The sequence below is a fragment of the Cucurbita moschata genome, unplaced genomic scaffold (assembly GCF_002738365.1).
Source record: "Cucurbita moschata cultivar Rifu unplaced genomic scaffold, Cmos_1.0 Cmo_Scf00033, whole genome shotgun sequence".
NCBI lineage: Eukaryota > Viridiplantae > Streptophyta > Magnoliopsida > Cucurbitales > Cucurbitaceae > Cucurbita > Cucurbita moschata.
In genome coordinates this window covers 130544-147167 of record NW_019268549.1, presented here as the reverse complement: position 1 = coordinate 147167, position 16624 = coordinate 130544, and the positions used below count along the sequence as shown (strand labels likewise).

Genomic DNA, 16624 nt, shown 5'->3' with positions numbered 1-16624 from the left:
CCTCAAACAACTTCCTCTTAATCGAGGTTCGACTCCTTCTCTTGAGCCCTCAAACAAAGTACACCTTTTGTTTGTTCGATAGTTGAGTCACATTTGATTATACTTTTGATCATAGAGCCTCCCTTGAGGCATGTGGAGCACTCAAACAGTCTTCCTTTAATCGAGACTCGACTCCTTCTCTGAAGCTCTCGAACAAAGTATATCATTTGTTCGACAGTTGAGTCACTTTTGACTACACCTTTGAAGTTAGAAATTTCTTTGTCCGACACCTGAGAATTTGATTAGCATGACTAAGTTAAGGGCATGGTTCTGATACCATGTTAGGAACCACGTGGAGCCCTCAAACAATCTCTCCTTAATCGAGGCTCGGTTCCTTCTCTAAATCCCTTGAACAAAATACACTATTTGTGCGACAGTTTATTCACTTTTGAGACTAGCAACTTCTTTGTTCGACACTTAAGAATTCAATTAACATGATTAAGTTAAGGGCATAGTTTTGATACCATGTTAAGAATCACGAACCTTTACAATGGTATGATATTATCTACCCTGAATATACGCTTTCATGACTTTATTTTTTGTTTTTCCAACATACATCGTACTAACGAAGATGTATTTCTTACTTATAAATTTATGATCGACCCTTTAATTAGTCGACGTGTGAGTCCTCTTCCAACAATTTTCAACCGAGGGTCTGAACTTGATCTAAATTAGATTGGTTCGAGCAGCTCACTCCTCTCGTAAAAAAAACAAATGAAGTTTAATAAAGAATATAGGTCTAAAACTGAATAAACATTACATTCTCAAATCTCAACAACGACTAGACGGAGGCAAGTACTCATTTTCAATCGACGGCGAAGTCCGAGTCCCCGGAGCTGTCGGAGCTCTGACATGTCCAACCATCGAAACCTGCAGAGCTTCCTCTTCATAAGCCCTAATTTCCATCTCTTCCATTTTCGTCCTCTGTTTCACTCGCACAAACATCGCCACCAAAAGCAGTCCCAAAAGAAACGCTCCGATCGCCGCCCCAATAGAGCTTCCAACAGCCACCTTCCACGGCTGTTCCTTCTTCCTCAGTTCAACCGACTCTGCCTGCTCCACCACTAACCCAAAATGCCCCTGTCTCAAAGCAGAGCAAACCAACGGCGAAATTTCCTTCGCCAATGTCACTCTCCCATCCCTTTCAAAGCTCGCACAAATCGGCCTGATTCCCGAAATATTTCCCATTCTCGTTGAATTCCGGAAATCTATGGTAATGGGTTTTTCTCCGGTGGAAATTCCGACCGCAGATGGAACAGGGGAGCTTGAAGTATTAGTGTAGTTTCCAGGGTTGTAAGCCAAAAGCCCCAAAATTGAAGAGACTAATTGGTACCCAATTAAATGGTAGTTGTTGAAGTAAATCGAAGACCAATTGGAGCCCAAATTTTGCCGGATGATTACGATTCTCTCTGCACATGGGTTCAGAGAAACACCGACACCCAGATGGAATTCTCTTACCGACGCCCCGTACCGCCGTAAACTGCCGCATCGGAACCTGGCCGTGTCGACGGTGATACCTGTTAAATTTTCCGGTAATGGGACGGTGTGAAATGCCCCTGTTTTGATTGTATTGTCGAGGGACTTCAATGTGAAATCTCTGATGTAGAGATCAAGAAGATGGGTCGATTGGAGTTTGTGGGGTTGAGTTTTGAGGGACGCCATTGATGAGGCTGATGAAGTTATGGTGAGAATCAGAGGGAAGAAGAAGAAGAAGAAGAAACCCATTCTTCCTTTCAATTTGGGAGGGTTATGAGAGTGAGATGTAAGGAATAGCAAAGGGAAGGAAAAGTTGCCTTTCTTCTTCTATTTTATTGTTTCGATCTTTCCACTTCACGAAAATATTACGAAAGGCATTTTTATCGAGGTAGCACAAGAGGATCGGACAACCCTTTTCTCGAGATCTTCATCTGAGCTGAAGAGGAGAAATGTAAAGCATTTACCATAGAAAGGAAAAAGTGGTAGGTCATAGATCAAAACAAATGAGAAAGAAGAAACGAAAGAGGAAACTGATGAGATGTAAATAAACGAACCTATTTAAGCATAGCTTGTGTAACAATTCAAGTTCATCGCTACTAGTAGACATTGTCCGCTTTGGCCCGTTACATATTATTGTCAGCCTCACGGTCGCATCTATTAGGGAGAGATTTCTACACCCTTATAAGAAATGCGTCGTTCATCCACCCCCTTGAAGGCCCAACACCCTTGCTGGCACACCACCTAAAGCCTTGATACCATTTGTAACAACACAAATTCACCACTAGTCGATATTGTCCGCTTTGTCCTGTTACATATCGGTGTCAGTCTCACGGTTTTAAAACACGTCTACTAAGGAGAGGTTTCCACGCCCTTATTATAAGGAATGTTTCATTCCCCTCAATCCAGGTGGGATCTCACAATAGGTCAATATGCAGAGCAGAAATTGAAACTTTTAACACAATTAATTTCTATTGAACTTTTTTTAACCTCATTAACCTGACCTTCTTTAAAGTCTTAAAGTTTGAATCTCCGCTCTTATATTACTATACCATATAGTAAAAGAAGACATTATACATAACGCTAATATGTTCGTCGTATAAAATTTTAGTTAAATTAACTTAGAATGGTATGTCGGTAGCTTGACGGATAACAACAATGATATATTCTTGTAGTTTAAGCATTTTGAAAAGGGTTAGAGATTTGAAGGATGGAGTCCAAATGTAGGGAAATTGGAATGATTTAGGAGTGTGGAAGATGATAATGATGCTTCTTCAAGCCCAAAAAAAAAAAAGCTTCAAAAAGGGGCTAAGGCGTGCTAGGGTTATGCAATACTCTCTTTATCTTACATGTTTTCCAATTCAATTGCCTTGTGGGTCTTACTTAATTGGTCACGAGATTCTATTGATAGTGGATTATGAGATCTCACATCGATTGGAGAGGGAAAAGGGTGTCAGCGAGGACACTAGCTCTGAAGGGAGGTGGATTGTGAGATCCCACATTGATGGTGGATTATGAGATCTCACATCGATTGAAGAGGGGGAACCAGTGCCAGCAAGAACGATGGCTCTCGAAGAGGGGTGGATTGTGAGATCCCACATCGATTGAAAAGGGGAACAAGTGCCAGCGAGGACGTTGGGCCTCGAAGGGGGTGGATTTTGAAATCCCACATCAATGGTAGATTGTGAGATCCCACGTTGATTGGAGAGGAGAATGAATTTCAGCGAGGACGTTGAGCCCTAAAGGGGGTGGATTGTGGAATCCCACATCAATGGTGGATTGTGAGCTACTATATCGATTGGAGAGGGGAACGAGTGTCAACGAGGACGCTAGGCCCTGAAGGAGGTAGATTGTGAGATTCTGCATCGATTGGAGAGAGAAACGAAGGATTCTTTATAAACGTGTAAAAACCTTTTCCGCATTTAAAAACCTTGAGAGGAAGTCGAAAGAAAAAATCTAAAGAGGAAAATATTTGTTCGATGTGAGATTGAACTGTTACATTAAGCTTAACCAGAGTGCATTTTGATAACCGAGAACTAATACTTAAGGTTAAGTAATATAAATTTAACAATCAATGACTTAAATACAACCACTCATGCTCCATCAAAATAAATACCTAATGATATCAAATTTTCAGCATAAAAAAAGGAAAAAGAAAATAAATAAAAAATTAAGAAAAAAAATGAGAGCTAAATAATGGCTAAAATACATAGGTGGTCACACTTTTTTTTATAGGTACTCAAAAATGGCCATAGGCTAATTAAGGGTTCACATGAATGATTCAACCACTTACCTACCTCTCATAACTAAAATATAATAAAAAAAATAAAAAAATAAAAATCCTCACGTGTATATATATATATACACGTGTGTGTGTGAGACACCTAGTAAGCGAAGGGTGCATAAATGAAATGATACCATATCTATATGAGAGTGATCTTGATAATAGAATGACTAGGATGAATATTATAGAGAGCCCAAGTCACCGCTAGCAAATATTGTCTTTCTCGGTCTTCCCTCAACGTTTTTAAAATGCATTTGCTAAGAGGAAGTTTCCATCTCCTTATAAAAAGATGTTTCGTTCTCCTCTTCAACCGATGTGGGATCTCACAATCCACTCTCTCCCCTTTTAGAGTCCAATGTCCTCACGGGCACCCATTCCCCTCTCCAATCAATGTTGTTCCCCTATCTAATCAATGTGGGATCTTACACTTTCCTTCGATCAAGAAAAAAAATTAATAAATAAAAATTTGATCTTAGAAACTAACTGCAAAACCTAACTCACAAGGCCTTCCTCCTTGCTCACAACCCAAAGAGGCCTAACGCACAAAATCAATAGCTAGAGATCAGCTTAAAGTTAGGAATACTCTTAAAATACTCGAGTTCACTCAACCCAATGGTCAACTCCAAGGCCCAAATGAGCAATTCTTTGAATAGTCGGTCGAAGAAGACGAGTCTATGTATAGTATATAACTCAACCGTGAGCATTGAACTAATTAAGGGGTCATATGTTAGAATATCTCACCTTTACATATGGTTGAATTTTTTTTAAATAATTGTCAACATTGGTAAAAAAAAAAAAAATTATGATTCCAAAATTTTAAATAAAATTTGAACATATTATATAAAAGTTAATAATCATATATAAGTCAACTCGCTAATAACAAATAATAACAATATTTACCATGAAAAGACCTCTACCTTGTACGTTGACACTAGACATAATTACTTAACTAAATAACTTTCCATTTTTTAAAATATATAAGAAATAAACAAAAAATAAATCATGTAGAGGGAGAGGGAGGGCGATAAGGTTGGATTATTTGGGCTGTAAATTTGGGCCTGTGAATATGGGATTTGGGCTGGGCTCTTGCATGGGCGGACTATTAATTTATTGCATTTTAATATCAAACCTAATTATACTCCCTACATAATTTCCAATTTTTTACTTTATTTTCCCTAATTTACGACTTTATCCTTATTAGATCAAAAATCTAAATTAAGTCATTCCATATATATATATATATATATTAATTAATTTTTATTAACTATTGATATTTGATTTAAGGGGAGCATATGTTACTCGAAGTTAGAAAGTTCTAAATATATATATATATATATTACTCAAAGTCAAGAGTTCAAATTATTCTACTTTTCTTTATCGTTTTTTGAGAAGAGATGTTTCATCCATTATTGTTTGACTAATATCTCTGCACGTCCTATTTTCGCAATATGTCATTTGAAATAAATAGAATTTATTATTAGATCGGATTTTACTAAATTACACTTAAATTTTATCGCCATGTTGCATAACGACAGTGTTCATGCATTTAAATATATCTAGAAAATAATTATGTTGAGATCTATATTTTTTTTTATTAGAATATTTAACTAACTTTTATGGAAAGAGAATATTTATTACATAAAAGGTAAGTTTGAGAATCTAAAAATAAACCAAATTGAGAAATGGTTAAATGAACAATTCTGTAACCATGAAAAAAAGAATAACTTTCTAATAAAATAATAATAAAATTAAATTTAAAAAAAAAAAACTACACTTCCTTTATTATTATTATTATTATTATTATTATTGTAAGATAACCCATAGTTGAATTTAATATAATTATAATATTCTAAAAATAAAATTTATATCTTACTCCAATAAATGCAAACTTACCAACTTAGAATAGTTTAGGCATTAATATTCCTATTATAACTCTTAAATGTCGGATGAAGCTAAAAAAAAATTAAAATAGTCAAGAAATTATATATTAAATAAAGGAGTTGTTGAATTTAAATTATAAAATTTAATAATTTAGACCCATTTGATTTAAATTAACTCAAAATCTTTTTTTAAAGTTATTCCCTCTAAAATTCTATAAAAAGGAAAATTACAATTTAATTATTTTTAAAAAAATCTAAAAAAAATAAATAAAATATAGAGGATAAAAGAATACTCTAAAAAAAATTGAAACAAAAATTATCTATCAAATTTTGATTATACATTTTTAATTAAAATAGAGAGGTGGGATTATTATAAATATTTTCCTGTAAATTGACCAACCATGTTGGAGAATTTATGAGGATATAAATAATAGTAAATGGAAATTGAAGAATCATAATTTATTAAATATTAAATAAGATAGAGTAATTAATATTGTGAATTATTAAATAGTAATTAAAGAAGGTAGAGTTGGGCTGGGCCTGAGTCGGCCCAATGGGAACCGTGGATCCAATAGGAGTCATAGATTTGCCGGGAAAAAGGTATTAGCTTTTACCTAAGATTTGCCGGGAACTGTTTCTCTCTCTTATATCCAAGCTGTCAAAATTCTCTCTCCGTCTCCGTCTATTACAAGCCCCCCCTCCTTTTCATATGCTTCCTTAGTCCCTTTCCTTGTCTCTCTATCACTGTCCTTCTCTCTCATCACTGTCTTTCTCTCTCTTCCTCCAATTTCATCCAGATCTCTTCCATTGGAGAATCAATGGAAGATCAAGCCCGGACCCCTCAATCATCTGCTAGGGCTTCACCTTCTTCTTCTTCCTCTTCCTCCTCTAATTTGCAGCTCAATTTGCCTCCTTCAATGTCTAGGGCTGCTCACTCACTTGAAACCCTAACTCCATCTCGCCAAATTGGCCGCATGATCAATATCAATCACCATTTGTCTCCATCCAGAGCTATCTACTCTGATAGGTTCATACCAAGTAGATCTGGTTCCAATTTTGCCCTATTTGATATTTACCCTGTCTCTAATTCCGCTTCTGATGGTCGCGAAGATACTTCTACTGCTTATGCTACGCTTCTTCGAACGGCATTGTTTGGCCCTGATTCTGGAGTAGTTCCTCCTGCTACTCCTGAGAAGAGAAGCTCCCCAATGTGCCTTCCTAATCATAATATTTTTCGCTATAAAACTGAGACTAGGAGGTCAATGCACTCCCTCTCGCCTTTTGGGTTTGATGATGCGGCTCGTGGGCTTAGTCCTAGCCCTGTTAAGACTCCACGGAAGGTTCCTCGATCGCCTTATAAGGTGAATTTCTTACGAGAATTTCGTGATTATTGGTCTTTGGATTCTCTAACCGTGTTTTTTTCCTTATCTGCATTGTTAGGTCTTGGATGCACCTGCTCTTCAAGATGATTTTTATCTGAATCTTGTGGATTGGTCTTCGCATAATGTGCTTGCTGTTGGGTTGGGTAATTGTGTTTATCTCTGGAATGCGTGCAGTAGTAAGGTAATCCTCTGTCTGCCCTTTGATTTTTCTTTCATCTCTGTGCGTTGATCGATCTGTTATGACCTGATCTCGAGCCTCTTGAGTTGCTTCATTGTATGTCTAAATCGATGTAGCTTATGGATGTCTAGTTATTAAGAACCATTCTATTTGCAGGTCACCAAGTTATGTGACTTGGGAATTGATGACAGTGTGTGTTCAGTGGGCTGGGCACAGCGTGGAACTCATCTTGCTGTTGGCACTAGCAATGGGAAAGTCCAGGTTAGTGGTGATTAGTTTAACTCTATGTATGTTCTTGCATATGAACTTCAATGTGTGTTTTTTTTCTTTTTTTTTTCTTTTTTTCCTTCAGCTCTTGTGGAAGTTTAATTTCTTGAGATTTGCATAACTGAGATTCCGATGGATATGATTATGTGCCTGCTTCCAGTGTTGATTAACCCCTGCCCTAATGATCATCTCTCTAGATTTGGGATGCATCACGCTGTAAAAGGGTTAGGACCATGGAGGGTCATCGGTTACGAGTTGGGGCCTTAGCTTGGAGCTCGTCTCTTTTATCATCCGGTAGCCGGGATAAAAGTATCCTTCAACGAGATATTCGAGCTCAGGATGATTTTACTTCTAAATTATCTGGCCATAAATCAGAGGTGAGGCTTACAGACATGTTATTTTCCTACTGGCTCTCACTTAATTACAGGGTCTTATGTTTCCCATTGAATCTTTTGGACATGAGTTTGCATACTCTTACTGCTTGAATGATTTCTTCTTAGGGGAAAACTGCATTTCTCTTGTTGTTTTCTTTAACCTGTTTCTCAGCCAGAGATTGCAATTGTTCTATTGTAGGTTTGTGGATTGAAATGGTCGTACGATAACCGTGAATTAGCATCAGGCGGAAACGATAACAGAGTATGCTATACTGTTTCCTTCCATCTTTCGTCGCAGTTTTTTTTTTTTTTTTTTTTTCTTTCTCCTGCCACGATGACCGATATTCGTTATTATCTGCTTTCAGTTATTCGTTTGGAATCAACATTCAACCCAACCAGTACTTAAATTTTATGAGCACACAGCTGCTGTAAAAGCTATAGCATGGTCTCCTCATCTTCATGGACTACTTGCATCAGGGGGCGGAACTGCAGACCGATGCATTCGTTTTTGGAACACAACGACCAATACACATTTGAGCTGCATGGACACTGGAAGTCAGGTAATTAAGTTTCCTCTTTGCTTCTGTAATTCAAGCATGGGTTAGAAGGAATCTTTTAATGCCAAGCTCCACCTGAAGTAATTAAAAAAATTATCTGTTTGAAATGCAGATCAAATGCCGGCATAAATTAATAATTTTTCTCGATTGTTGACTTCTTGCTATTAGTAATATTATTAGGCTGGATGTTCTTGTAATTATATTGCTCCCAATCTGGCATATATGCTGTCTGGTTTCATCAAAATTATACCACTGAGGTTGTTGTTCAAGTGTCTACTATCAAGATTTGTCTTAATCTCCTTATACCTTCTTGATCCTGAGGTTTGGATGTATTATTGAAGAACCTAGTAGGAATACATAAACCTTCTTCGTTTTACGTGACAGGTGTGCAATCTCGCGTGGTCTAAGAATGTTAATGAACTTGTTAGTACTCATGGGTTCTCCCAAAACCAGATAATAGTCTGGAGATATCCAACTATGTCTAAGGTCCGTTGTTTTTTTCCCGTCCTTTCTCGACCATAATCATATTCTGCTATTTCCCAATCTGAATTTAAGTATGCTCTAATGCAGTTGGCAACATTGACCGGCCATACTTTCAGAGTTCTTTATCTTGCCATATCTCCTGATGGACAGGTAGCTTGTTCACTTGTTTGTACTGCGATCTCGATCTCGACCTGGACATTTCTAACTATGTGAAGAAAGAAGATAATTACTTGTTTTTTGATCAAATTCTTTTACTTTGCAGACCATTGTAACAGGGGCGGGTGATGAAACGCTGAGATTTTGGAATGTCTTCCCGTCGCCTAAATCGCAGGTAATAAATCGTCTACTTGCATATGTGATCTGAAATACTTGTGATTTGTTCTAGATCAGATCAAGTTAAGTAAGTTATAGTGAGACAAAATGAAGAGCTGCTACTGAGCTGTCTTGAAAACTTTAAAATGATATACACATGTTTGTCTGACATTATGTTCTTGGGATCCTTATGGAAAGGACTTTCTTGTGTTCCATTTCATTGTCAACTCAAACTCACATCTGGGTTTGAATCATAACGCAGAACACAGACAGTGAAATCGGAGCATCATTCCTAGGACGAACCACCATCCGTTAACAATCGAAGAAGAACGGTTCGACATGGCAGCTCTTAACACATACCCTTCAACGTTGTTGCACCATATGTTTTTTTGAGGAATAATAATGACAAGGATTTTGTCTGTGGTTTACAAAGATTCAAAGTGAAGAACTTAACCAAATCTGGTCTGCATTAGCCAAAGCAAAGGTAGATGAGATCTGAGAAAGCTGTAGATGAAAAAGGAAGTGAGGATTTTGTTGTAGTCTTACACGAGGAGGAGATTGATCCCAAATCTCCCTTATTCTCTTCCCCACTTCAATACAAAATATATATATATATATATATATATATATATAGTTAAGTAAATAATTACCCAATATTTTGATTATTACTTCAGTGACTTGTAAATTTAAGTGAGGAGAGATTTTTTATTCATATGATTCATTCATACATATTTGGGGTATAATTCATGTATATATGTATTATTCTTTTCCATTATTGTTTCAAATCTTAAATCTTTTTTTATGGGATTCATAACTATTTAATATATATATATGAAAATTTTGAATTTTTGTTCAACTTAAAAGGTTTTACATAATTTTAAAAAATATATTTTTTTTTTTAAAATGAAGTTTGTAGGTTATATCATACTATATGAATGGCTAACATGAATCAATGTAGTGCTTTTTAAATGACCCACTTAATTTATTTACTTTAATTCTAGAAGCCCTTTTTTTTAATTTTATTATTATTATTATTATTTTGGTTATATAAAAAAATAAAATCATATATATGGGTAAAAATAATAATTGTATGAATTTAATTATATGTGAGCGAATTAATTTAGAACTTTTATTAAAATTACCTTTAAAATTCATAATAATTTATAAGGAAAATCACAACTAAGCTTATTTATATTAATTTTGTATTGGTTGAAGATATTGATGGGGACAGGGTATAAATTAATATATTTTCCAAAAATAAACTAAATCTCCTTCCTAAGCTATCATCATTATCTTCCCATTAAACTAATTAATTTATTATTTATTATTATTTTAAATAAATGACACCAACCATGCTAAGTGAAGCACTATAAACTCCAAAAGCTTGCGTGGCATTTCACGTTTCCATTAAACATTTTCTGTATTTAAAGTTTCAAATAATTAAAAATAATAATTTTATTTTATAATAAAAAAAGATTTATAAAATTGTCGCATTGTCTTGTTGTCGTGTTGGTTGATGTACTTTTGTTGAAGATTTGATAGGAAAAAAATAATAATAATATAATTAGTTCAATAATTCCCTTTTGATGGGTCCCACATGAATTATTTTTATTATTATTATTATTTTGGTATAGGGTTTGAATATTAATATATTTAAAAGCAAAATAAAGAAAAAGAAAAATAGGTAATAGATATAATAATATATGACAAAACCACCAAATAAAGTTGATTTAAAGGATTAATTTGTTTGCATTACTGCTGCCGTCCTTTAAAAGAGTTTCCAATGCTCAATAAATCATTCTTAAAACAATACAAATTTAATAATAATCTTTATTATATGCTTTTTTTATTTATTTTTCTTTACATTAAATAATATTTTAATTCTTATTGAACTGATTTAATCATTATATATTTTTTACTTTGGTTTTTAAAAAATAAATTTATATACACTATTTTTTTTTTTTTAATTGTATTTTTGTTTTGTTTTACCTTTTTAAGGAGTGAAATCTCTTATTTGCCCCTGGGTCAAAGATAACACCGGACCTCCGACCCATTTTGGTGGGTGGAAAGAAGCCCAATGAAGTCTTCTGGGCAATGTTTGGGCCACTCCAGACGGCCCAAATTCCATATGGACTGGCTTTGAGTGGGCTCATCTGACTTGAGCCCATCCAGCCCAGTTAAAGTGGGTCCCAACATTCTACTATTCAGGAATTTTATAGTCGACGTGTCAATTAAACTTCAATTCTTAAAAAAAAAAATTAAAAAATTAAAAAATCATAAGAAAATAAGACACTGTAAATTGAAATTTAACTTTCAATTAAATTTTTTTTATTTTTCTCATTCTAAATTAAATCCTACTTTAGCGTCGAAATTACATCAACCTACGTGTTTGTGTGTTCGTGTCGTGTGGAGCCGTGTATGTGTCATGAATAAAGGGTTTGACGTAATATGGGCATACAACCATGGACAACGTGCCCTAGACAAGCATGACTATAACACTATGTCTCCACTCCTACCTATTCGTTCTTCTCGACTATGTTTTCATTCAACTTCTTAATCATTGAACCCAACTCAAGGTTGAGTGGGTTTGGTTGCTCCCTCCAATAGAACGAACTAGCTCAACTCAATCCAGTTCATATAACGGTAGAATTCAAATTTGAATTTAAAAAATAATAATAAAAGAAAAGGTAATTATTGTAGGCTTCATAATAATATATATATATAAACAATTCCTATTCAAATTTAGACATTCATTTAAAGTAAAATAAGCCATAAAAAACATAAACATGAGCAGAACAAGACAGAATCCAACAAGGAAGAGTTCCTAAATATGCACTTAGTTTCATGTTTATACTTTCCCTCAAAGTATTTAATGAAACATTTTATCAGAAACCATTTTCTGTATTTTTTTTTCTTTTTTTGTTTTGAAATATAAATTTTGGAGGGTTTTTGTTTGAAAATCTAGAGGAAGCCATTGGTGGTTGTTCTTCTTTCTGGGAGTCCTATGAACAGTTCAGTTTCCACATCCATTATGTCTTGCTCCTTTGATTCAGATCTCTGCTTCGTTTCTCGTTTTTTTGACGATTTTCTTCTGACCTGAAAAACTTTAAGAATCTATTAAGTAGCTTGATAATAACGTATTAAAAAAAATTAAACATCTAAAAAATGATTAATCCTAATAAAAACAACTTTTTTTTAGACTTCCAAAGTTAACAAAGATGGAATTGAATGCGCTTAATTTATAATGCAAAATCAAACTGGATAATGTAAGTTGGAGGGGATCCTTCGTAAATGTGACATGTAGGTTTTAGAATAAGGAACCGAGGTTATAAGAGTAAGTGAAGTTGAGTGAGCTGCTCTCCAAAGACTCGACATTAGAAATTCAAACAACCGAATTTATATTTTCAATTTTAGTTTCCTTCTGTAGTATAATTTTCACTTTCTTTGAATTTCAAAAACGTTCAAAATCACCTTAAATTTTCAAAGGTTTCAATAATACTTTTACAATTTTTAAATACCCTTTTTAAACTTTAAAAAACAAAATACTCTAATCATTAATTTTGGATAAAACCGATAACTATTTTATTTAAACTCTCAAAAATGTTTCAAAAATATCAGTTTTCAAAAGTTTCATATAACACTATTAAATTTTATAAAAAAAAACTTCAAAAACACCTTCAAATTAAAAAAAAAAATACTCTGACCGTTAGTATCACATTTCAAAAATACTCATAATACTCCATACTTCCAAAAATAACATTAAAAACTTTGGAAATAATCTGCGAGGTGTTAATAGACAATTTTGCCCATATAGTAACGGTAAGAATTTTTTTTTTAACATATCAGTAAAACGTTCAAAATTTCATAGTTATTTTTTAAATATAGTAGTAACAAAAACGGTCGAAACAGTAAATTAGGGTTAAAAATAGTTGACATAATGGAAAGAAAGAAGATTGCATAACCTTCACCTGCAGTGCTGCATTTTCTTCCAGCAACAGTTTCTCCTGTGCCAAATTAAAATTGCAATAAAACTTTTATTATTTTTATTAGATAAATAAATAAATATGTATATTACTGAAAGATTAATCATTATTCATATAAATAAATAAATAAATAAATAAATTACCTCTTCCTTCAGCTTCATAATTTCTTCCTTCAAAATTTGATACTGAGAATTGACAAAATGCAATTAAATTAAAATCCGACGTGGAACGATTACAGAAAACTCAGCTATGAACATGATGAACTACCTTTCTTGACCTAATCTTGCTTAAGCTTCTTTCAAGCTGTCTTTCGAGCTGCTGCAACTCGTCGATCGAACACGAATCCAACCCACCTCCCAACAGTTTTCTGCATTAGTTCGAGCATATCGATCTTCATTTTCATCTCTCAAATGTTTTGATGGATTAGGGTATGTTTGGAAGTGATTTGGAAAGCGTTAAAGATCACTCATAAACATGATTTTAATCATTTTGAATGATTGAATGCATGTTTTGAAGTGATTTTAACGATTTCGATCGAAATAATCACAAACCTTTTACTAACTTCAAGGTGCTCCAACTTCTTTGTGATGGTAAACGAGTCGAGTTCCTTCTCCAACTTTCAGTCCAAATAAATTCATCAGTTCATATCATAAACATGAAGCTAAAAATGGAACAAGAACACGTCGAGGTATCGTTTTACGAAAAAATTATTGGATGAAACTGTTACAACGTGATTAATCGTTGGATCATATCTATGAATCTAGACTTGTTATAACGACTATTGGATATAGATTCACAATACCTCGAATGGAGTGAAAATATTAGCCAAATTCCAATAATTTCTCCGTCTCATTCAGAAGAAAAAGAAGTCTCGTTAGATAGCCACTCGGGTTTTTATTTGTTTTCTTATAATTTCTTTTATGAGTTCCATCTTGAATTCTTAGCCAAATTTGTAATAGCTCAAGCCCACCGGTAGCAGATATTGTCGGTTTTGGCCCGTTACGTATTGTCATCAGCCTCACGATTTTAAAACGTGTTTGCTAGAGAGAGGTTTCCACACCCTTATGCAGAATATTTCGTTTGCCTCTCCAACCGACATAGGATATCACAAAATCACAAAACTTAAACACAAGCTTCTAAAAACTATTTCATTTAGTTTTCAAAACAAAAGAGATTAATTAGTGGAAGTAGTGTTTATAAGCTTGATTTTCAAAAACGAAAAGTCTAAATCGAAATGGGTTTTAAACGGGATTTTAAAGTCTCGTTCTTTTTTGTTTCGGAAAGAATTCAAACGTTTAGATATGAACGATAGAAAACAAACACAATTTTCAAAAACCAAATGATCATCAAACGAGACTCAAATCAGATACACGTTTTATCTTTCACTTTCTCTACTTCTAACCAACACATCAATTTGTAATAAGAAGAAAACCAACCTGCAAATCTTCAACAGCTGTGTTGTTACTCGACATCAAATCTTTGGTCCTGTTCTGATAACGATCAATTGTCTTGTTCATACTGAAACAAACAACAACAACAAAATCAGCTCCACATTTGAACTTGGAAGTTGATATTAAACACATCTTGTTCTTCTTAGGGCATACCCTAAGTATGATATCTATGAACAAAACCATAATCTTTTAGCCTTAGATTATCACAAAGTTTACAACTTTAATCAAATGAACGATCAAGATTTCCCGTGTTCATCGGGATATGGCCATCAAAGCCATGCGTGGGAATAAAAAACCAAAATGGAAAGAAATTTTTAGCTTAGATCGATAAAAAGATAGTTTTTTTCTCATTATTTTTGTTTGTCCCATTGGATTTTGAAGCCAAATGTTCCAAATCATGTCCCTAATAGAGTATAGCTTCCAATTTTGGGATGGCCTAGCATTTCCTTAAATTACAACCTACTAATCTTTACTTGAAGCAAATTTTTGTTGATCTACAAAGTCCGAGCCTAACCTTGGAGAATGAAAAATGTCCTTTCTTTTAAGGACTAGTAACAAACGTCGAGAAATAAACACGAACACACTCCGTTACAGATTTAGAGATTAGATCTCGATTAAAGAAATTATTTGAAATAAACTTTGATCGGAGTAAACGAAAAGGGATGAACGAGAGTGAAGACGAAACGAACTGATAAACTCAATCACTCCTGAACTTGAACTTGATTGAACAATTCCACTGCCTTCCCCTCGGCCGGCACTAGAAAGTGAGAAATTTGAAGCATGGATCTAGCTTATTGATACGTTCTCGAAAAGCCCCCTCCCCTTGAATCATCCATTTTCTTTCCTTCCTTTTTACCCATAAAAACTCGTGCTCTAAAATCAATATACATGATTATGATTTGACAACATAAACAAGTTCCTAGATTTAACCAAAATCAAATGGGTTTGACATGAAATATTATCTTAATTCTAAGATTGTTCTTACTACACCTTACTACACCAAACACAGTTATCTTCGATTATCGAACAAGAAACAGAATCTACCAAACCAATAAGCCTCAAATCAGTAAGAGGGCTCCTAATTCGTCTATTGGGGTTAGAGAAATAAGAGAACGAGAGACGTGTTGTTAGGAATTACGGATCTCTACAATTATATGATATTATTCATTTTGAGCATAACTTCTTGTGGTTTCTGCGAAACGTCTCGTACTAACGAAGATGTAATCGTTACTTATAAACTCATGATCATCCCGGTGTTGGAACCAAGGGAAATAGACAGTAACCAAAAGGAAATAAAGAGGTACAAAAGTTTAATTAGTAACCCAAAAAGGACGATGATTTGAGAGGTTTGATGAGTAAATTTTGAACATTAATGGAGAGTGACTGAACGGGAAAAAAGAGAGGAAAAAAAAAACGTACCTGAAATTGGAAAACTCGTAAAGTTTGCCTCTTGGAGAGAAGATTATAAGGGCAACTTCAGCGTCGCACAGAACTGATAGCTCAAAGGCTTTCTTCAGCAGTCCATTTCTGCGCTTTGAAAACGTGACTTGCCGGCTTGTGGCATTCTCTATGCGCTTCATTTCAGTCTTGCCTCGCACCATTTTTTCCTCAAAGTCGCCTCCTATATGCACAAAAAGTGTCAGATTTCAACAAAATTTCACTAAAAAAAGGAAGAAAAACACCAAAATAATCACAACCCAGATAGCAAAAATGAAAACCCATTTGGAAAAATGGAAGAAAATTGAAGAATTTGCAAAAAAAACGCACCAAATCAGAGAAGCCCAGATGGAAGAACAGTGAGTGGAGTAAATTTATGGGGTTTTTGGGTGTGGGTTTTCTTGGCAAGAAGAACCCTAGAAATGGGGTATAAATAAGAAAAGAAAAAAAAAAAAAAGACACAAAATTTAGAAGGAAAGAGAATTTGAAGCAAAGAAGAACCTGATCTCTTTCTTTTTTGGGAA

At 34.3% G+C, this 16624-nt stretch overlaps 3 protein-coding genes across 6 annotated transcripts; 1 reads left to right on the top strand and 2 right to left on the bottom strand.

The window, feature by feature from the left end:
- Positions 1-430: 430 nt before the first annotated feature.
- On the bottom strand, positions 431-2255 carry LOC111430354. Its single transcript, XM_023066574.1, has one exon. It carries the CDS (start codon positions 1762-1764, stop codon positions 811-813), a length of 954 nt encoding a protein of 317 aa, XP_022922342.1. The 5' UTR covers positions 1765-2255; the 3' UTR covers positions 431-810.
- A 4056-nt stretch (positions 2256-6311) lies between these two features.
- LOC111430391 (protein FIZZY-RELATED 2-like) lies at positions 6312-9958 on the top strand. The gene is made up of 10 exons (XM_023066612.1): positions 6312-7037; positions 7117-7239; positions 7393-7497; positions 7701-7880; positions 8077-8139; positions 8243-8437; positions 8819-8920; positions 9005-9067; positions 9180-9248; positions 9492-9958. Exons 1-10 carry the CDS (start codon positions 6495-6497, stop codon positions 9543-9545), a joined length of 1497 nt encoding a protein of 498 aa, XP_022922380.1. The 5' UTR covers positions 6312-6494; the 3' UTR covers positions 9546-9958.
- Positions 9959-12140: 2182 nt separating this feature from the next.
- Positions 12141-16624, bottom strand: LOC111430392 (agamous-like MADS-box protein AGL19). Of its 4 annotated transcripts, XM_023066614.1 has the most exons (9): positions 16602-16624; positions 16431-16516; positions 16083-16284; positions 14649-14730; positions 13764-13828; positions 13480-13579; positions 13356-13397; positions 13192-13233; positions 12141-12325 (listed from the first exon to the last, which is right to left on the bottom strand). In XM_023066614.1, the coding sequence occupies exons 3-9, from the start codon at positions 16262-16264 to the stop codon at positions 12191-12193; spliced, it is 648 nt and encodes a 215-aa protein (XP_022922382.1). In that variant the 5' UTR covers positions 16265-16284; positions 16431-16516; positions 16602-16624; the 3' UTR covers positions 12141-12190. The 4 variants fall into 4 exon arrangements, with proteins under 4 accessions (XP_022922382.1, XP_022922383.1, XP_022922381.1 ...); XM_023066615.1 differs by lacking the exon at positions 16431-16516 and having other exon boundaries at positions 16602-16618; XM_023066613.1 differs by lacking the exon at positions 16602-16624 and having other exon boundaries at positions 16431-16592.

Bases quoted from the DNA above. Each gene is read 5' to 3' on its own strand.
- LOC111430354 (XM_023066574.1), bottom strand. From the start codon at position 1,764: ATGGGTTTCTTCTTCTTCTTCTTCTTCCCTCTGATTCTCACCATAACT.
- LOC111430392 (XM_023066614.1), bottom strand. From the start codon at position 16,264: ATGGTGCGAGGCAAGACTGAAATGAAGCGCATAGAGAATGCCACAAGC. The intron at 13,398-13,479 runs GTAGTTCATCAT...GTCAATTCTCAG, and splicing joins GCAAGATTAGGTCAAGAAAG to TATCAAATTTTGAAGGAAGA. The intron at 12,326-13,191 runs GTTATGCAATCT...AAAGTTTTTCAG, and splicing joins ATGCAGCACTGCAGGTGAAG to GTCAGAAGAAAATCGTCAAA.
- LOC111430391 (XM_023066612.1), top strand. From the start codon at position 6,495: ATGGAAGATCAAGCCCGGACCCCTCAATCATCTGCTAGGGCTTCACCT. The intron at 8,438-8,818 runs GTAATTAAGTTT...TTTACGTGACAG, and splicing joins GCATGGACACTGGAAGTCAG to GTGTGCAATCTCGCGTGGTC. The intron at 8,921-9,004 runs GTCCGTTGTTTT...GCTCTAATGCAG, and splicing joins GATATCCAACTATGTCTAAG to TTGGCAACATTGACCGGCCA.